Source organism: Leucoraja erinacea, chromosome 5, assembly GCF_028641065.1.
Source record: "Leucoraja erinacea ecotype New England chromosome 5, Leri_hhj_1, whole genome shotgun sequence".
Lineage (NCBI taxonomy): Eukaryota > Metazoa > Chordata > Chondrichthyes > Rajiformes > Rajidae > Leucoraja > Leucoraja erinaceus.
Window position 1 is genome coordinate 59251280 of NC_073381.1, and position 23007 is coordinate 59274286.

The 23007-nt window shown below is 40.0% G+C and overlaps 1 protein-coding gene across 2 annotated transcripts in view; it reads left to right on the top strand.

Annotated features, from left to right (window-relative positions):
- man1a1 (mannosidase, alpha, class 1A, member 1) overlaps window positions 1-23007 on the top strand; it is a 409100-nt gene that overhangs the window by 279621 nt on the left and 106472 nt on the right. For both annotated transcript variants that reach the window (XM_055635735.1, XM_055635736.1), the window contains exon 5: window positions 12939-13033. In XM_055635735.1, the coding sequence (XP_055491710.1) occupies window positions 12939-13033 (95 nt within the window). The remainder of the gene's footprint in view (window positions 1-12938; window positions 13034-23007) is intronic.

The window sequence follows — 23007 nt, forward strand, 5'->3', positions numbered from 1 at the left end:
CAGTAGCTTGAAAGCCCTGGAATGAAGGAGGCTGTAGAAAGTCATAGGTATTGCCCACGCCATCACAGGTACTGACCTGCCCACGATCAAAGGGATCTATAGATGTTGCTGCCTCAAAAAGGGAGATAATATCATCAAAGACCCACACCATGCTCTCATGTTGCAACTACCTATGGGGAGAATGTACAGAGCCTGAAAGCCATTTGCTCTTGGTTCAAAAGCAACTCCGTTCCAGGAAACATCAGGCTCTTGAACACGGCATAACACCAATGACAGCCCGAGCTCAGCAACTAGGATTCACTATAGACTTTGTTTTGGTTCCACTACGGACTTTAGTTATGCATGAGTATGGACTGGTTACCTCGTATTACTGATTATTAATTTCTTGCATTATTGTATATTTATAGTGTGTTAGTACATTCATGGACCTATAAAGCTGCAGCAAGAATTTCATTGTTCCGATACCAATACATAGGACAATTAAACAATTTTGACTCCTGATTCTACCTCTCCAATATACACATATCGATGTTCAATAGAGTATTCGGCAATATGAATCTCCTCAAACCTTTGAGTAGGTAAAGGCTTTGGTGAGCTGGAAAGAGCGCAGAGAAGATTTTTGAGATGTTGCCAGGACTCAAGGGCATGAGCTATAGGGGAGGTTGAGCAGGCTAGGACTTTATTCCTTGGACCACAGAAATATGAAGGGTGATGTTACAGAGGAGCATGGTTAAAAGAAGGCAAATGGAACTAACTTGGGTAGAGCATATAGGTCAGCTTTGACCAGTTGGGCCAAAGAGCCTGTTTTCTTGCTGTAGCCCTCTATGGCCAGTGCGGCCTGGTAGCATTAAAAGTAAAATGATTGGTTGGCATGTATGATACATACATTTCAAAAAGACATGCAATCCAAATAAGAAAGGACGAAACACAACCCACATTTTCTACTTTTGACCATTATTGGAATGGTTTAGCATGGTCATGAGCTTGAATGGACCTTCTTGGATCTCTGCCTGTTTGTGCAACTGCACAGATTATGGGAGGATATCAGAGGAAGGAAAATCAGTCACTTCATGTAAATTGCAACTTATTTACTTGTTCAGTCCTACACGCCCTTATTTACTATGGTCATGATTGGAACAACAGTAATTAAGATGCAGTTTGTGAAAAATCTGCCGAATTATTCAGTTGTAAGCCCTGCAAAGGAGAATGAAGGTCCACATCTCAATCAAGAGCTTGATCACACATGGTCGTTAAAAAAATATCTATGTGTGCGTGTGTGTGTATATGCGTATATCACGCACGTGCCGTCAGGGTAGGCACGATAGGCACTGCCTACCCTGACTAAAATTATAAAATGGTAATTATTAAATATAAATAGCAAAGACATGGTAGAATTCTGCCTACCTAAGAGATCGACCTCTAATAGGTAGGCATAATTCTCCCGTGCCTTTCATCCTCAGTACATGAAATACGCAAAAGTATGTGCAGCTCACATGCCGTCGACACTGCTTCAAGCCTTCGATGACAAGGGGAGCTAAAGGCAGCTGAAATTTTGCCTTTGCACCATGGACTGCGTACTGCGCAAGCGTAGCAACATACTGCGCATGCGCAGCGCAAGTTTCTTGGCGGGTTTTTCAAACATGGATTGTCATTATCTTAAGAGTATCTTAAGAAACAAAGAGAGAAGAATGAAGTTTGTGTACAAATAATGTGATAAGTAAATTTCTTTGAGCTATATGTTTTTAAATACCTTATTTCCCGGCAATGAAGATGCTATTTTTTTTACCCAAAAATAAGGCACAAAAATTTACCTGCGTCTTAGAGGCCGAAGATTGTTACCCAAGAAAGATAGACTTGGCTATCCCTCAGTACAGCAACATCAAGAACAATGTTACTGTACTGATGTATAGCCAAGTCTATCCCTCATTGCTGGCAGCTGATGGGAAGCGGCTGTAAAAGGATGGCGCTGAGGTGGCGGCTGGTTCCACTATCCAGTCCCAGCGGCCGCTCGCAGCCACCCAAGCTACTTCCCTCCTCAGCCACAATGCGGTGGCTCTGCGCCTGGAGCGTCGCAGCAGCGGTGATTGAGTGAGTTTCTGGCATGATCCCTGCCCTCCCCACAACTTTACCCCTGGCCTGACTCACCACACGCTGTGAAAGGAACTCTCCCCCAAATTGGTCCCTTGAACTAGTATTGTCATTCAATAAGATCGCAACTGATTCAACTTGTCCCGGTGTGATCCCGTCTTTCCCACCATCTCTCCACCTGCCATCACTCTCCACCCTCCACCCATTCAGTGATTCAGAATGGTGAAGATTTGGAAGCCTTGGGCAAATTGAATTGTTACCCTGAGTAATTACTCACGGCACGTGCCTGGTGTATATTTACACATATGTGTATATATGTATTCATAGAAACATAGAACTTAGAAAATAGGTGCAGGAGTAGGCCATTCGGCCCTTCTAGCCTGCACCGCCATCCACTATGATCATGGCTGATCATACAACTCAGTATCCTGTACCTGCCTTCTCTCTGTACCCCCTGATATTCATTTTATATATACATTAGATATATATAAATATATGTATACACGTATACACTATACATTTATATACATATGTGTGTGTATGTGTATATATATATATATATTATTTATTTCTATTTATTTATACATTTATTTATTTATATTTATATATACATTTATTTCTATATAAATAGTGTAATTAGGAATATGTGTCTGTGTGTGTATTCCTAATTTCACTTTTCAAATGATCTCAGAACTACACATAAGATGCACAGTGTTTCTGAAACACAGATTAAGTACATTTGTCTGGAATCAGTTGGTAGTCTTTTATTGTTGAGGGTTATGTGAGATGTTTTTACTGCTGATGCAAGGCTAAAAATTGTACATCTGGTGCAGCTGCAGCTCCTGGTTAACAATTTCCTTCTCTAATATACTATTATTTTAAAGCAAACTCATAATGTTAGGGTATTACAAATAGCAAAAATAAATCCATGCAGATGAAAGGTTTAGTTTCACACACACAATGGATTATTCCCCCAAAAAAATCTATCCCTTTCCTTTTTAGAAATTGTTATAGGATTCCTACCTCCATATGTCTATGATGTATTCTACATGTTAAAATATTTTTGCAGATGCTGAATAATTCTCCTCTTCTTCTATCGTTGTTTCAATTGTCATTTCCAGTTTGTGCTGTTCAGATACAAGTTTGCAACCGTGGAAATAATAGATCATGAGTTCACTTTGAATGAACTACCAAGTTTGGATTGTTCTATCAGGTCATCTTTATGGCAAATATGCCCCTGTCATAACTACATAACTAAACTTTCTCATTTATGGTATAATAGCAAATCTTTCCTACAATATCTGGTCATGACACCTTTCCTGACCTAGACTACTCAATTGCATTAACTACTTCCTCCCCTCATGATCTTTTCTGCATTTATAAAATTACCCCTCATCCTCTTGCGCTCCAAGGAATAAAATCCTAGCCTGCCTAACCCCTCCCTATAGCTCAGGCACTCGGGTTCTGGCAACATTGTCGGAAATCATAACTGCACCCAGTATAACTTTAACATAAGATCCAAACTACAATAGTCAATGCCTTCTTGACCACCCTATCTACCTGTGATGCCACCGTGAAGGATCTATGTACCTGCACTCCGAGATCCCTCTGTTCTGCAACTCTCCCCAGATCCCTGCATTCACTGTGAAAGTCCTGCCCTGGTTTGGCTTTCCAAAATGCTGAGAATGCAGAATGGAGAATGAATTAATCCATTTCAATGATATGGATCATGTGAAAGCAGATGAGTTTGTTTATTGTGACATTATGTTTGGCCCAGGCATTGTGCGCTGAAGAGTCTGGTCAATAGATAATAGACAGTAGGTGCAGGAGTAGGCCATTTGGCCCTTCGAGCCAGCACTGCCATTCAATGTGATCATTGCTGATCATCCACTGTCAGTACCCCATTCCCGCCTTCTCCCCATATCCCCTGACTCCGCTAATTTTAAGAGCCCTATCTTGCTCGCTCTTGAAAGCATCCAGAGAACCTGCCTCCACCTGAGGCAGAGAATTCCACAGACTTACCACTCTCTGTGAGAAAAAGTGTTTCCTCGTCTCCGTTCTAAATGGCTTACTCCTTATTCTTGAACTGTGGCCCCTGGTTCTGGGCTCCCCCAACATCGGGAACATGTTTCCTGCCTCTAGCGTGTCCAAACCCTTCACAATCTTATATGTTTCAATGAGATCCTCTCTCATCCTTCTAAACTCCAGAGTGTACAAGCCCATCTGCTCCATTCGCTCAGCATATGACAGTCCCGCCATCCCGGGAATTAACCTTGTAAACCTACGCTGCACTCCCTCAAAAGCAAAAATGCCCTTCCTCAAATTAGGGGACCAAAACTGCACACAATACTCCTGGTGTGGTCTCACTGGGGCTCTGTACAACTGCAGAAGGACCTCTTTGCTCCTATCTCGATTCCTCTTGTTTTAAAGGCCAACATGCCATTCACCTGTGGTCCTGTGCTATACTGTTCCATGTTCAAATTGTTTGAAGTCATTTTAACAAAGTTCTTTATGTGCATTTTTGATACATCACTACAGTGTTGTTTTGCTGCCAGAAGTGTTATTGTTTCATTTGAGGCTGTAAACTGCTGACCAAGTTGCTAAAGGTACTCCTCAGGTTGACTAGTGTGTCATGGAGGGGGTGAGCAATATTGTCCAGGATGCTCCGCCATTTGAGGAGCATCCTCCCCTCCAAGACCACCTCCCTTGAATCCAACTCAGCCCCTAGGTTGGAGCCAGCCTTCCGGAGGAGTTTGTTGATCCTATTGGCGTCCGTAGCCTTCACCCTGCTGCCCCCGCACACGGCAGTGAAGAAGATGGCACTGGCTACCACCAATTGGTAGAACATCTGCAGCATTTTGCTACGGACGTTGAAGGAGCGGAGCCTTCTAAAAAGTACAGCCGGCTCTGTCCCTTCTTGTACAAGACCTCGGCGTTCATGGACCAATCCCGTTTATTGTCCTGGTATAATCCAAGGTATTTGTACTCCTTGATAAACTGCACATCCACACCATTGATGGAGACAGGGGACAGGGGTGTTCCTCTCCTCCTAAAGTCATGAACACAATGAATGGTGGTTCACTCTCGAAGGGCCAAATGGCCTCCTCCTGCACCTATTTTCCATGTTTTATGAGCCATCTACAATTTTATGAACCACAGATGACGACAATGCATGAAACAAAAGAGAAAATACAACTTAGTTTAGTTTATTGTCACGCAGGTACAGCAAAAAGCTTTTGTTGCATGTTAACCAGTCAACAGAAAGACAATACATGATTACAATTTAGCCGGTCATAGTGTACAGATACATGTTAAGTGAATAACGATTAGTACAAGATAAAGCCAGTAAAGTCCGATCAAAGATAGTGTGAGGATCTTCAATGAGGTAGATGGTAATTTAGGACTGCTCACTTGTTGTGGTGGGATGGTTCAGTTGCCTGATAACAGCTGGGGAAAAAAGGTTTTTGAATCTGAGGGTGTGTGTTTTCATACTTCTGTGGGGAGGAGGGAGTGGCCAAGGTGGGACTCAGTTCAGTTTTGTTTATTGTCATGTATTCATGAAAAGACTCATCCCATTGTGATGCTGACCTTGCCAAGGCAGCGTGAGGTTTAAATAGGGTCAATGGATAGGAGGTTGGTTTGTGTGATGGTTTGGGCTCTGTCCACAATTTTCTGCAACCTGATAACTGCGTTGGCTAATTTAGCCATAAACATCATTAATGTGCCAGAATTGTGTGAAAACATTCCACTTTCCATCATTGTTATTTTCTCAATATTAACTTGAAAGTAAATGTATTTAAAACAAACTATTGTTTGGCTTGCGCAGGCAGCCTCTTTCACTAATCCTATGAGGCATTAGATCATAGTATTGGTTTTGGTTTCAGAGGGACATTGATTTCATTCTTTGGAAACCTCCATGCTGACTTATTACGATACATGTCAAAACCAATTTAATTGTTATTTTGATTGTTTTAACTGTAAATTGAGGTCAAGGTACTTGCGCTCTTGCTGGCAAACCTTGTAGTATATGTCATTGTCAAGAGCTTAAAAACTCTGATGTGAGTATTTATTGCCAGACAGGGAAATGACACGAATCCTGCTGCTGGATAGTGAATGTGGCTCACTTCTATGAACCTAACAAGCAAATTGTTGGTGTAATTAAAGATTATCCTTGTGACCGTAGGGAAGAAATGGTGGTGGAAATGTCTGGGGGAGAGGGTCTTGTTGTTTCAATCCATCTTTTCCAGGAGCTATGAGCAGAACTCCATCTTTCCAGGATGATAGAGCCCTAACTTGAAAATACAAAGGACATTTTCAATGCTGCACTGAATTTGGATATTCTTTGGACTTGTTATGATGTACTATTTGCACACACTGGACCTATGTTATGTGTCATTTCAGAAACCTATGGAGCTGTAAATGCAAGCAGGCATTACACCACCATTTTACGAGTTCATAATTTGTTCTCTACAATTGCATAATGTAAATACATTTTGGAAATTGAAAGAATGCCTTTCCACTCGGATCAGGGCATTTAGAAGATTTATAATATTGCTTTCAACCTCCTAATTGGATATCAAGTGTTTGGTAATTCTTCTCAGACAGGCCTGTGCCGCATTGCACCAGGGATAAAAAATAATTATAGTTCCAGAGAGAAATCCTATGCTAAAACAATCGCACCATTAGAATGTGCAAGTGCATGGTTGATTATTATTGGGCTTAAATGAGCATGTCAGTTCTCTGAGTATTCCTGAAGATTGGGATCTGTTGAATTGCAGTAGTACCTCAGGCTCCTGTGCTTAATAACACCTGCAATGACATGATGAATGTATCATAGAATATTGCACAGCTTTAAGAGTCCAGTTGTCCATATTACCCTTAATTGTACGTATACTGTTATATTACTCCCAGTTGATGTAAAGATGTTAGTTTATTTTAAGAAACAAGGAAATCAGTTCCTGGTTTGAATGAATTAATTTAGATATAGGACTGGAGTCGCATTTTTTTCATTTGCTAATTTTATAGGAAACACTTCAAAATACTGAAAACATTAACTCTTAACCATTCCTGCAGTAAACGTAGAAAAAATATTACTGAATACAAGATGGTGCAAATAGCATGAGATTTCAGAAGGAACTGAGTTGACATCTTTGACTTTTCTGATTGTCGATCAAAACAAAATTACGTAGCACATTGGCGAATTGTCACTTGACCTTTCCAATATAAACACAGTCCCATCAGACCAGTGAATGCAATATACTAATTGAATCAGATGTAGCTGATGCAAATTGTTTTCTCACAAGGGAGGCGTACTTCCAGCCAAACAATACTGGATTGCAGTGGTCCAGCAAGCACCCCTCCTCTTGTTGGTTTGCTGCTGAATCTGGCGAACTAGAGTGAGTATCTGTCACAAAAACTCAGACTGCCACAGTTGTCTGGATTTTGCATTCTTTCACACAACTACTGTTCCCTCTTGCATTGCATCGCTCTGGCATTTATATTTCCCATTTTCCTTCTGAAGAAAAAATTTCTTCTGAAGAAAATAGTGATCCAAAAGCAACATATTGCAGATGCTTGAAAGTCATCAAACTAAAACATTGAAATAAAGGCAGAAAATGCTGTGAAACACTAAGCAGATTAGGCAGCATTTGTGTATAAAACAGAGTTAACAATTCATATTTCCAGCATTTGCATTGCTAATTTCATTTTAATTTACTGATCATAGGCTTGTTTCACACAAATTTGTTTCACCACAAATGCCGCATGATCTATTGAGTGTTCCCAGTATTTACTGTTTATACTTCAGTTTTCTTCCAGATCTTCCAACTGTGCAGCACAGGCCACTCCTACACCAAGAGTTCCCAACCTGGGGTAAATTTACCCCCAGGGGGTAAATTTGTTGTTTCTGGATTTGTACATATTTTTTCTCATTGCCTGACTGTGTTTGGTTCCGGTCTACCAGTATCTGTTCATCATTTGTTATTCATAAATAAGTGAAAAAAACATTGTTCAGTGCTATTAAAGTTGCCGGGGTTAACAGGACAAAAAAGGTTGAGAACCCCTGTCCTACACCATAGGTGTTGCTTAGCACCTCAATTCTGATCACAATTGTGTTCCTGACTTCTCGTTATTTTCCTTCTTCCCTGTCTCAATGGATACTGTCACCTTTGGTTTCCTGTACTGACAGTTAAATATCATGCAGTTCCTCCCCTCAGTATTTTGCAGATCTTTCCTCCGAACTTAAAGTAAATTCATACTTTACACCTGTTATCAAAAAAAAATGTAACGGGAGAAGAAACGTTGGAACAATGAGATATCCTTCCTTTTATTTGCAGCAGGGAACAACTTTTGCAAAGAATGCAAACTCCAGACAATTGTGGTAGTCTGTGTGTTTGTGACAAATACCCACATTAGTTCCCCAGTGTTGTTATCCAGGAATATAGGAAGAGATGTAGATGTTCTCGAGAAAAAAAATCTGCTCGTGGATTCTGGGGCTGGTTTATATCACTCGGAGTTGCCTGTTTTGTTTTTTTCTTCTTTGTAAAATTGGTCACTTTAATCACAAAGCTTGTTTCAATAACATATGTTTGTTGCACATGAAATCAAAACGTGCTTGTAATTTTTTTTGCAATCCTCAACATTGCTCCAGCAATCTTACATCAGTAACTGGAAAAATAGTGCAGAAAATTAACTGGAATTAACATTGAAGGCTACCGGATTAACCAGCAATTCTGTTCTCCTAAACAAGTTCAGTGATGATCCGTGCAGCCCATATTTCCTTTCTCCAAGATGGGAACTGGAGCTTTCTGTGGAAGAGAACAGGGCCAAGTCTGTGATTGAGTATTTCAGAGCGCATAATGTTAAAGTGCCATGGGAAGAGGTAATGTGAAACTACCAGATTGCTTGGGGAGGGAGATGGCCACTTTGTGTCAGTGGAAGGAGTTGTTCATCCATCGACTCCTCCCAAGCACCAATTTGATGGTCATGGTTTCATCCTAGGTCTCAAGGGTGCCAATTGAAAATCTTCAAGGTCGTTGCAACTCTTTAATTATTTGGCAACAACTATTGGTGGTTCCGCAGCAATGATTCTGCTGTAATACTGCTGTTGTTTTAAGTTCGGCCATCTGTAGCATTCCTCTTAGCAATGGAAATCTCTCTCTATCTTACAGCTCAGTTTGAACCTGAAAATGAGTCAAAGTAGATTTTTAGGGATGTAAGGATATTTTGTCCCACTGAAACTACACACCAAAGCAAAAATTATATACCCAGGAGTTTAGAAAAACATTAAATATTACATTTAAATCACAGGTTGATGTTACATGACTACTTTAGGCATGGAACTTGCAGTTCTGAGGTCTTCTTCTTGCATATGGCGTGCACAGCCTAAAGTTGTAGGACAACTTGTTCTATTTGTTCTTACTTGATTGTGCACGCCAGGCTGATTGCATTCATCGAAACAGGGCTGACCACGTGAAGGTTCCAATCTCCCACCCCCAGCTGAGGAGTATTTGTAAAACAATAAATGCAACAAATCAATCCACAGTTCTCACTTAACTTTTTTTCCCTCTTGCCAGCCCGGCAACCTTGGCAGCTTTTTAGGTTGCAAAATGACAGTTTAGGTGGTCATTTAAGACGGTTTGCATGACGCGCGCGATAATGTGCTCGGACCAAGTGCGTAGTTACCAGTCGGAATTATGCTCAATGAATATATTATTTCTGCTTCAAATAAAGTCACAAACGAAACATATTCGTCAATCAATACATGATATATACCACAATGACATGCAGCAAAATTATAATACAGTATCTCAACTCTTTCTATACATTGCAATGAATGCAATTTCTATTTGTTCTTTCCACTTCCAAACAAAAATGTGGTTGGATTATTCAGCGTATGATCAACCAGTGTCAATAAATCCTGGCCCATGGTAACATATGTGCTTAACCATGCACACTACAGATTGATGCAAGCATGTTTTCTGTGAAGGACCGAAAACTACCATGACATAGCCATAGCATATGTCGTTATTGCTATTGGTACAGAAACACTCTGGCTTCCCACATAATTTATCCATAACAAAATATACAGGTTACAAGGAAATTTCTAAAGGCATTTTATGATAATAGCTGTTAAAACCGACTATACCCATCTGACTGATTAAACATTACATGAACTGACAAGAGATGGCCAAAGGACATAACTGCAGCAAATGTTCTTTTGGTAATATATTTTAAGGTGTCAAAATACGTCATTACCGGACATTCGGATTAGATGCACGTGTTGTGAACAGTAATGAAGATACCCAGTGTGTGTGTGTGTGTGTGTGTGTGTGTGTGTGTGTGTGTGTGTGTGTGTGTGTGTGTGTGTGTGTGTGTGTGTGTGTGTGTGTGTGTGTGTGTGTGTGTGTGTGTGTGTGTGTGTGTGTGTGTGTGTGTGTGTGTGTGTGTGTGTGTGTGTGTGTGTGTGTGTGTGTGTGTGTGTGTGTGTGTGTGTGTGTGTGTGTGTGTGTGACTGAGCGATCACTGATCACTGGCCTTGGGGGTACCCGGTGAGGGAGTGGAGCAACCGAGTGGGGAGAGGGTGCGGAAGGGGGGTGTCCCCCTTCGCAGGGTAGGGACTTTTTGAAATTTGATGTATTCAAATCATGTTTTAGTGCATTGTAGAAGTATGATTTCAATTTTTTATATGAAGTATTTTTAAGAGGTAACTTTTTAAGGGGCAACTTTTTCCACAATGTATGGAACAAGCTGCCAGAGGAGGTAGTTGAGGCAGGGACCATCCCAACATTTAAGAAACAGTTAGACTGCTACATGGATAGGACAGGTTTAGAGGGATATGGATCAAAAGCAGGTAGTGTAGTTGGGACATGTTAGTGGGTGTGGGCAAGTTGCGCCGAAGGGCCTGTTTTCACACTGTATCACTATGACTACATTATTCCTCCACCATGCAGGAATGCTTCAAAATCGAGTCCGAGTTTTATTGCCATTTACTCAAGCATAGAAATATAGAGAATGAGAGTGAGTGGGACAGAGAGAGGAGAGAGGAGGGTAGAGAGGCAGGGCTGCCAACTCGCATGCATTGAGCGTGAGAATCACGCATTTCGCCTAATTCTTACGCTGATCACAAATTTCTCACGCTCTGTCAATGAAAATTTCAAAACTCATATCAAGTGCATGGGTCACGGGTGTTGGAAGCAGAGGGGAGAAGAGGGAGAGAGGGTGGGAATGCTGGATTATGGGGTATTAGCTGCAAGGAGAGACTTGGATTGTTTTCACTGGAATGCTGGAGGTTGCAGGGCGATCTGACTGAAGTATTTAAAATTATGAGAGGCATAGAGATGGTAGATAGCCAAAACCTTTTTATTTTTCAGAATGGAAAAATCAAATACTCGAGGGCACAGTATTAAGGTGAGAGGGGCAGTGTTTAAAAGAGATGTACATGGCAAGATATTTACACGTGTGAGAGCCTGGAGCATGCTGCCATAGCCAAATACAATAGTGACATTTAAGTCTTTTGAATAGGGATATGGATATGAAGGGATTGCAATGATATGGATTATGTGCAGGCATGACATCATTTTCGGCATTATGGGTCGAAGGGCCCTATGCTGTACTCTTCTATGCTCTATGAGACCAAAAGTATAACACTGCACTACAACTGAGTTCTCACAAACAATTAGTAATTAACTCCCAAGTCTTAGCAAAAAAAAAGTGAGCATTTTTTTTCCTGATTACTTGTTGACCCGGCATGAGTTTCATGGCCAAGGAATGTAAAATGTCTCTGTTTGGTGAACTTCTGTATTTTTTTAATATTTGTTCCATGGTTTACAACTGTTATGATACCTATCACTAAAGCCTCTATTAAATTCATCTCGAATCACATCTGGTTTCACTAATGTGGCCACTTATCTGCAGTTCATATTCCTGGTATCAATCAAGTAAATCTCTTTGCACACTCCATATTGCATTGACATTATTTCTGAAAGCATTTAGCCTTTAGCATAACATCCTTGTTTTGCACTCTCTGCCTCTTTTGTTAAATCCAAGGATCTTGTATCCTTTTTTAAACAAACCTGTTTCTGCTATCCTGCTATCCTGCTACCTTCAAAGATCTCTCTATTTCTGTACCCTTTTAAAAGTTTGCATTTCCTGTGTGGGTAGGATGGTTCAGAACAAGGTGTTTCTGTTCTAAGATGCTCTCTGCCATCACTGACCATTTTGAGATTTAAGAAATTACTTGGAACACCTCCAGCTTATGTTTGTTTTGAAGGGTGATGATGTAGTGTTCTGTGAACCTCAAGAACAGTGTGCCCTTGTTTTGTCTTATTCTTAGTCCGATCTGTTTAGCAGTAAAGTATTCCTGTTTCTCTGCTGGGATTTGTGGCACTTTAGTGTAACCAAAGCTATATTTGTTACTTCTAAAAGTTATCTTGTTTTATCTTTCAAAGTAAATTATGTTTATAGGTGACACAAGGAATTGCTGAATCTGGAATCTTGAGCAAAACACAAAAGGTTAGGGGAATTTAACGAGTCAGGTAGCATCTGTGGAGGGAATGAATAGCTGACTATTCTGTTTGGGGAGGAAGGAACTGCAGAAGCTGGTTTAAACTGAAGGTAGACAAAATATGCTAGAGTAACTCAGCGGGACAGGCAGCATCTCTGTTGAGAAGGAATGGGTGACGTTTCGGGGCGAGACCATTCTTCAGACTGATCAAGTCTTCAATATGAAGAAGTGTCCCAATCCAAAACATCATCTGTCCATTCCCTTCACAGATGTTGCCTGTTTCTCAAAGATTTTAGACTTCTTTCTTGCACAGGTGTAGTAATGCCTCAATGTTTTTTCTCTGCAGATATTCAGGACTAAAGCCGTGGATCTAGGTGGGAAACTTCTACCTGCTTTTAACACACCTACTGGAATTCCTTGGGCTCTGTTGAATATCAAAAGGTAATCATTTCAGCTGTAAAACATTTTATTCCCCTTTCATGAAGCTTCTGAGCTTCAGTTTATTAACACGTCAGCATAAAATACATCTAACATACAATAAAGTTATGAGGTTTTTTTTATCTGTTAAATTTTGTTTTGAACTGTTCTAACAATTGTTATAAAACACAGTTCAACATTGTATTTGTCTTCCTTGCCTTTATCTTCTCCCAATATGTGTGTTACCATAAATGGCAGCTGACATGAGGAAACTTGCACAAACATTGTGCAAGCCCTGACATTTTGTATTGGCTGGCTGGTGGATCAAGGATGATGATGAGCTGCAATTTAAATCTGACAGCAGTAGTAGGAGTGCTACATTGATGACATACATTAATGATAAGTTTGCATCTTTATGCTCGCGGCCATAATTATCTTTGGTGGGGGAAACAGGTCATCCCCTCCATCTGTATATCTTTGGTCCAAGCAACACAGCTGAACCTGATCCTACTCCATTTCCAATCTTCAACAAGGTCGCCAGAGCTGGGATCTGTATCCTGTGACTTAAACTTACCAGGAAGGACCCTGATTAATTCCCCTTTCCCAATCTCCTGAACCCTTTCTGTTCTGTGCAAGTTACTTCCATGTAGGCAATGTGTTTGCTGACTTCATTCAGTGCAACAGATCAAGATGAAAGGTAAGTGAATTGCTTGATGACAGATGTCACATTCTCTTGGCCACCTTTTTTCCCTGATCTCCCGCCATCACTCCTGATCTCCCCAGAGTGCTGACCAGGCCCTGGTCTTTGGCTGTAAGTGATTTATTCAAAAGCCACTTTTTGGAAAGATTTGTTAATTAAACTGCATCTTTTGGCTGCATTTTATTCATCATTTCATGTCAATATCCATACATTGATAAACTTATAACATTATTGATTAGAAAAGATCACATTGATTAAGCATATGTACTTTGAATATTCACTTGCAGGTGTCCCAGTCAAATGAAGAGACCTGTTCACGCTCAAATTCATTTAGATTCTAATCTAGAGGCATACAGAGGAATTGAAGTAAATCCTAATTGGATGCAGTTGTGTATATAATGTTTCCTTTTGAGTACTTCTACATTCACTAGATCTGTAACACCTACAGTATGTACCTGAACAGAAAGTAAAGTCAAGTGTGGTTTGCACATTGGACCAGCTTGGATGGGACATCTTGATCAGCATGAACTAATCGGGTGGAAGAGCCTGTTTCTATCATGTATGTCTATCATTCTATAATATCTTCTCAATCATAAATAAATGAAAGGACTGATTCTGCAGCTTTCTTGCAGCGCCAGTCATCCAGGTTTGAATTTGTTTTCAAGTACTATCTTTATGGAGTTGGCATGTTCTCCCCATGCCTGCAACGATGTTCTTTGGGAGCTTTTGTTTTTCCCACATACCAAAGATATATTATGTAAGAAGGAACAGCAGATACTGGTTTACACCGAAGATAGTCACAGAAAGCTGGAGTAACTCAGTGGGTCAGACATCATCTCTGGAGAAAGGAATAGGTCTGAAGAAGGGTCTCGACCTGAAATGTCACCTATTTCTTTTCACCAGAGATGCTGTCTAACACACTGAGTTACTCCAGCTTTTTGTGCCTACCCAAAGATATAGCAGTTGGTTAATGAAAATCAGAAATTGCAGATATTAGAAATCTGAAATACAAATACAAAAAAACTGGAAGCACTCAGCAGATCAGACAGCACCTGAGGAAAGAGAAATAGAGTTAACATTTCTGTTTGAAGAGCCTTTGTTAAAACCACAGTGGCTTGGTTGTTGCACATTACTCTGAGTGTCAGTGGCTGGTGGGAGATTTGGGAGGACATTTAAGGATACGCTTGAGAAAAAAAGATAAAGAAAAATAAGTGGAGAGGAGAAATGCCTAAAGGCATTCCCCTATAGTATACGGAAATTAAAAATAAGAAATGAGAAGGTGGACATTCAACCTAATTCCGCATTCCAGTACTAGGTCTGTAGTCTTACAGTTCATTAAGCACATATGTAAGCACTGTTTAAATGTGATGAGACTTTCAACCTTAACGGCCTTTGCAGGCAATGATTTTCACAGCCAAAAACAAACAGCTGGGGAACCTAGTGGGTCAGACAGCATCTGCGGAGGGAAATGGGCAGATGAAATTTCAGGTTTAGACTTTTCCTTTAGTCTTAAAGAGCAGAGGGTGGAATAGCCAGTATAAAGACATGAAGGGATGGGGCAAGAACTGGCATGTGATAGATGGATCCAGGTGAGGAGGGGTAAAATCGATGGATGGGGGTGGGTGGAGTGAGGGGTGCAGAAAACAATAGAGACTGGGACATAATTGGTGGAAGTAATATATTTTTTTGCCCATCTGACGCATGATCTTTATCTTCCTGCAATCCAAAGCTTTCCTGTCACCATTTTTTTTATTATCACCCATATACTTATTGTTCATGCACCTAAAGCATTAATATATTATAGAAAGCAAGGGATTTTAAGGGTGGCACAGTGGCGCAGCGGTAGAGTTGCTGCCTTACAGTGCCAAAGACCTGGGTTTGATGCAGTTCAGTTTAGTTTATTATCATGCGGTTTTTACTGGGATTCACCCCACACTCCAATGACATATCAGTTTGTAGGTTAATTGGCTTGGTATAATTGTAAATTATCCCTAGTGTGTGTAGGATAGTGTAAGTGTGTGGAGATCACTGGTTGGCATAGATTTGGTGGGCCAAAGGTCCTGTTTCCACACTATATCGCTAAATTAAATTAAATTAAACTAGACTATGTCCTGAGCCCCTTGGAACCCAACAAATTTCCAGTGACAAAATCTTTGCTCCCCCTTTGCTTCCTATCATAAAATCATAAAATTGACCTATTTTCCACTCCCTGTCAGATTCCCTGGACCTTTACCTTTTGACCACCCTGATGTGAGCAACCTGGTCAGATGCCTTGCTACAATTCATAGAGACATCATTAGAGGCATTGCCCTCAGCAAAAAACCTTTTCACCTTCTCAACTGAAATCTAACAGGTTAGTCAGTCATGAAGATCATGTCTGAAGAAGGGTCCCACCCCGAAACATCACCCACCTGACCCACCAAGTTATTCCAGCATTTTGTGTCTTTTTTTTGTAATCCAGCATTTGGAGTTCCTTGTATCTAGTGATACATTAGCTTCTTTAGGTCATGCTGATTGCCCTTGACTAATCTCTGCCTTTCTCAATGAAGGTTTATACTGTCCTTTAGAATGCATTCCAAGAATTCCCTCATTACTAATGGACCCATAGTTACTTGATTTATCTCTTATGCCCTTTTTAAACATCAATACCATGGTCGTTATGTAGAAGAATATGTGTGTTATGATTGTGTTTATAGTTTGGTTGTTTGTTTTTTTGTCTTTTGCACAAAAGTCCGCGAGCATTGCCACTTTCATTTCACTGCACACCTCGTATGTGTATGTGACAAATAGACTTGACTTGACTTGACTTGTTTTCCAGTCCTCCTATAATCAGTGAAGATTGAAAAATTGTAGTTTGAGCCTCCACAATTTCCTCTCTTGTAGAAACGTGCATATATTTCATCTGACATGGACTTATCTATTTTAAAAGATGATAAATCACATAACACTTCCACTTGTAATACTTTTATCCCATCCAATATTTCACACTAATACATCTTACCTACATCATCAGTATTGCATCCCATTTTGTGAAGACCAGCAAAAAATATTAATTCTAACTTAATAAACTAACATCCTCTGCTTCTGTACATGGGTTACCAATTTAGTCCCAAATAGGCTTTACTCTTTTCTAAACTGCCCTCTTTTTGTTTCCATCCAAATAAAACATCTTCAGGTTTTCTTTGCATTTATGTTCAAGTGTTTTTTTTCTTGCACTCTCGTTAAACTCCTCATATTCCTTTAAATTTCAATCCTGCGCCTTTTTACTCTTCCCCACTTTCCGCTGTGTTGGCATTATAATTTATTAAAGCCAAATCCAGTGTCCTCCACTGTCCCAGTTTCAAGATCAAACCTCTCCAACTATAACATTTTGTGTCCATACTTTTTTAGCAACTCTTGCATTTTTGGTTCAGGCACAATCCCATTTTCTGCTTCTATATCACCGTTAGCATAGTAAACATTTCAAGCTGCAAGGCGATTACTTGACGTATTTCCCTCTCTGTTCCAGTGATTCATAATGTTTTGTTTTTTTACCCCATCCCCTGCAGCCAGTGCTGCTTCAAGGCTTCATTTAGTTTACCGAGACACCAAGTACACTTTCTGTTTTATTATTCCTCACCCCTTCTATGCCTCTGAACGAAAAGCAAGATTTATGACACCAATTTAAGTAGTAGCCTGGAGTCGCAAGGAACTGCAGATGCTGGAATCTTGAGTAATACATAAAGTGGTGGAGTGACTTAACAGATCAGGCAGTATCTATGGAGGACATGGATAGGCGATGTTTTGGACCAGGACCCATGTCCAGAAGTCCCAAACCTTAATGTCACAAAGTCAAATCCTCCAGAAGTACTGCATGACCCACTGAGTTACTGCAGCACTTTCTGATTTACTTATATTATAGCTTTCTTGTGAAAGATCTATCTCCTCCACCCTTTGACTAAACTGCAAATCAAATGTAACTATTACTTCCTAATTTGTCTTTCTTTTTACTTACTTCAATCTTTATATATGCTTGCAAATATGATGTTTGCGTGTTCACCTTGGGATTTCTATGATTTATGTTGTGACAAAGTTTCCCAGCTGCATGAAAATGCCGCTATTACCTGCATCAAGATAACCCACCATTATGCGCAGTGCTTGTAATTTTCAGCATTCTGTTATGAAATCATTTGTTTAAAATAGATTGGCATTTTTTTCATCCAGTCGAGATATGCTATTGATGAATCTTAAGGAGCAGCACCTTGTATCTTGTTAACACCTCTGTAGCCTGCCATCATCAACAATTGAGGTTAACAATTTCAGATCATAATGTCCATCCCCATTATCTTGATCTAGTAATGGCTCTGATATTGTCACTGATATTTTATTTTAACACATATCATTAGCGAATTATGAAACTAGTTGCCATTGCATTTTACTTTGCTGAAATCCTAAAAGTTCACTTTGGGCATCAGTCTGAATATGAACATACAGTTATGGAACTGTCAATTCTCCAACATTTGTAGTCTCACACTATTGTTGCCGAAATAATGGGATTTTAATCAGACTTCATAAATAAGTCTTTTGTTATTTTTTGGGTTAGGCAACATGCTTGTTGCAGTGAAAATGCCATCTGTGTGTTCATTTCTGAATTAGCTTCCATCACTGACAAATGCTACAATAATTGTCATCCAAAGTATATTTGCAGTTGTATGGGCTAGATTGTGCAGTCAGTGAATGCACAATGCTAACCACACATTACAGTTTAGGCTTTTTGTCAACTGTACTCTAGACAGTTGTGCAGACCATTCAGTGGATTTGCATGTATGGAACAGGATAATTTTTTTACTTACCTTTTTATAGTGTTTTGTTCAATTGTTCAATAGAGACTTCAAGTCTGCCAAAATTGAACATAATATGAGAAATTGTGTCAAGTAATAGGCAGATGCTGGAATATTGAACAAAATACAAAGTGCTGGAGGAACTTAGCTATGATCATGATAAATGGCAGAGAGTATTTGAAGTGCTCAATTGTCTAACCCCACTACTATTTCTTACTTTCTAAAATCACCTTTTATTCTTCTAAACTCAATGAATGTGAGCTCACCCTGCACAACCTTTCCAATGACAGACCATCCTTCTCAGGAATTAGCCTATTGAAGCTTCTCCAAATGTATCCAATTCCAGCGTGTCCCTCCTTAAGTAAGGAATCTTAAACTGTATGTAATAGATAGAGCTTGAGGACAAACTTCTTCAAAGTAAAATGATATAGATGTGATTTCATCAACAGCATGTACAGTTGTTGCAAGATTTCCATTCAATTGTATCTCAGTACATCTTGTGATTAAGTCCAACATCAATTTGCCTTCCTAACTTCTTGAAGTATTTGAATGCTACTTTTCTATAGTTGCTGTACTTGGATAACCAAACTACCTCAAAGCAGAATTCTGTATCCCTCACTTATCCAATCTTCTGTTTCCCACCAAAGAAAATAATTTCTTACTTCCTGACATTATTCTTCATCTGCCATTATATTTTTTCCCATTAGTTTAAACTTCACAATCACTTTGACAAACAAATCATTCTAAGGTCATTTAAAATAGCATTGTGTGTCATTTTATTACTGTCACTAGAAGACACAAAGTGCAAGGATTTCAATTATAATGGGCCTGTCCCACTTAGGCGACTGCAGGAAACTATGCAGTCACCACATGGTCACCATATGTTTGCGGGTAGTTGCTGGGGAGTCGTCTTCATGGTCGTGAGGAGTTCCTGCATTCTGGGAACTAGTCGTGGGCTTATTTTGGTCATGGTGAATTTTTCAACCTGGTGAAAAATTAGTAGCGACTAGAATGAAGCCGCCATGGAGAGTAGCAAGAATTATCGAGCGTAGGAGGGTCGCCAGGAGGTCCTAATGGGTTGCCAGGAGGTCGAAGGTTCTCAGAGGTTCTCGTAGGTTGTAGCCGGTGCTGACCGGTGAATTTCATTGGCTCATTGGGGGAAAAAAAGGTAAGCAGTAGTTTTCAGAACCAAGGATAACCGACCGGTAATGTTAAATGTCCGCCGAGCTTCACAGCCGTGTATCTCTGGCTTCTTAAAAGTTGTTTCCATTCCTTCTCCCCCCCTCCCCTCCCCCCCCCCCCCCCCCCCCCTCCCCCCCCCCCCCCCCCCCCCCCCACCTCTCCCCCCCCTCACCCCCTCTTTTAAAGGACTTAGCCCTCTTTATTCGTCTTTTTACAGCGCCAACGTTCCTGTTCATCGCGGTGTGTGTCTGTTTCACATTGGCTGTGCACCGTGTGAATTTTTAATACAGCGCTCCCCCCGCTTGCCGTGTCCCCCGACTGCATAACGGAGAACGAAGGAAGCGATGTGTTTGTGTGTGTGTTCCACTCTGACAGTCACCGCTCCAGTTGCCGGTTTTTCAGGCGACTGCCGGCAACTTGACAGTTGCCAGCAGTCCGCTGAAAAATCGCCTAAGTGGGACAGGCCATATGTTTCTCAGTATTGTTGGGTTTCCCTGTGTAACACTGCACTGAAGCTCATGCTTTCAGAATGCAGCTCAGTATTCCAGTTAGTATGAAACTAATTATTGCTTTCATGAGCATGTATTTACCAGCAAGATATATCACAAGTTACAGAGAATATTTCTAAATGTGTGGACTTGAATTGATGGAGGAGGTGCACGAGTGGTCCTAGCGGATTGGTTGGATCTAGACAAATTGATGGACAACATATTCTTTGTGAAAGCAAGACACACAGCCACTCTGGCATCTCCAGGTAGGAGGTTGTTGGTAAAATCCTTGTCAGTACATGGAGGTAGTAATGATTGCCTGCATTTTGGGAAAGTATACAATACAGCATAATGACCATGCCCACTTTAACACCCTTGTGAGGGGAAAGAAAAGCGGCAAAACCTTCTCTGCTTATGTACTGACTTGCAGAAACAATTCTGAAGCTAGAATATTTACATTGACTTTAACACTGATTTCCATGGATAAAGTAGTCACGTTGCACATAAGGAGCCATGGATTCAATGCATACAGAGAATCTTTTACTTTTAATCTTGGATCTCTACATACCACAATTTCAGGAAAAAATGGGGTTCCTCAAAAACCTGGCTGCTCATTTTTTGGACCATTGATATTGAAAATTGCATTGCAGGATAACTTTGCATGTTAGATCTCTGATGATATTTTATTTTGCAGAAGCAATAATAGCAAGAAAAAATTCTACCAGGAGATGAGGAGAAAGATTTCCTGACTGCGGCTCAGATACCCAGAAATGTGTGTCAATTTGCTCAACTTGGTGATTTTCTACAGCACAGCACTTTGTAGTTGTGAGCAAGTTTCCAGCCTTTCATATTCTCCTTGCCCTTTATTTCCTGTCTATCTTTATATCATCAGCAAATTTGGCTACAATACTCTAGGTCCTTTTATCTAGGTCATTAATGTAGATTGTAAATAATTGAGGCCGCAGAACTGATCCCTATGGCACCCCGCAACTTACAGCCTGCCAGCTTGACACATTTATCCCAACTCAGTTTTATGTAAGTTAGCCAATCCTCAGTCCATGCTAATATATCACTCCCAGGACCATTAGCTTGCATCTTGTGCACAAACCTTTCATGTGACAACCTATCAAGTGCTTTTTGGAAATCCAAATATGTTATTAGGAGAATCTGCTGATTTTATGTCAACAAGCACTTTTTTGCTTTATACACGGGCCATTTTTTATCAGAAGGTCAGTGATTTTATCCGAAGGTTAGAATTAATACATACAACAGAAGATAGAATATATATAAACCAGAAGATGGAATGTTTGTAAATCCCATTGATTTTGTGTTGTGTATTAAGAGTTTTGAATGCGAAGAGAATTGATATAGATTTAGTAGCAGTCATATGATGGTCAATAGTACTTCTACTAGTAATTTTCTACTTAAATCTTGTAAAATCTTATTAAATTCTTTCAAATTGCCTGTAAAATAGCTCCTCTTTCCAGTTTCAAACTCTGATAGCTGGAAAGAAATTCAATTGAACTACCTTTCTTCTTTTATTCCCCATCCTCTTCAAAGAAAAAAGACCTGTCATGCTTTTTGTAAGAATGCATTTTGAAAAGATGGTATCCCTTGCAGTAACTGATCTATAATCATCAAGGCTCTTAGGAGCAGTCAGACTTTAGTGATAGTAAGCTTTAAATTATTCCATTTATTCTGACAGGGATTTCACTGAATTATGATGCATCAGTCTAAAATGGAATGAACTATTGTGATGCAATTTTCTCTTTGAAGAGATTTAAACGCTCTGTGATATTCAAATGTCTTTGTAATTACCTTTGGATTTTGTTGTTTAAGGTCGAAACATCACAGTTCAATCTCAAATGTTAATAGTTTTTCTAACTGTGGTTCAATAATATGTGTGATTGCATAATCTAGGGGGCATAGGTATGCATTGTAGCTGATTGATTTTTACACCGTTGAATGTTTGGATACAATGTATTTTTATATTCTTAAATATGCCTCCTAATTTGTCCCTGGAGAACAATATCGAATCACCCCTCCACCCCCCTTTCCCCACACCCATCTGCAAATTGACATGCAAGCTCAACTCATCATTACTGTCAAAACTTGACCACGATTTACCTGTTGAAAACAGATTCCTTTTGCATCCATATCCAGGCTGGATATGAAGAGACATGCAAAAAGAAGAATATCCTTTCTCATTTGAATCTAAATGTGCCTGCATTGAAGCAACCCATTTATTGTGCCTATGTATAAAATTAATTGTTTGGAGGCAAATTATGTATAGATGCCAAAGCCCATTTGGATGGGCTGTGTAGCTAGTACGGATTATGGCAGTTACAAGCAGAAGGAGGTCCTCGGCCCTTTGTACTACTGCTATCAATAAATCAATAAATGAAGCTTTTTTTCCTCTCATCACACACAAATAATATTTTTACTCTGCATCTATTTACAATATTTATCTAAATCTTTTCATCTATTTACATTGGATATTTTCTCTCACTTGCAATAAATTCCATTGCCCTTTGTGTTGGACACACCTTTATACATTTTTGTTCCTGATTTACCAAACTATTCAAAACAACAGGGCACAAAGTGCTAGAGTAACTCAACAGGTCAAGCAGCATCTGCGGGGAACATGGAATGGTGCATAGCAACCATTTATTGTTAACCTTACAAAATCTTTTCATAATTTTAAATAATTTAGACTTTAGAGATACAGCGTGGAAACAGGCCCCTCAGCCCACCGAGTCCGCACCGACCAGTGATCACCCTGTACACTAGCACAATCGTGCACACGAG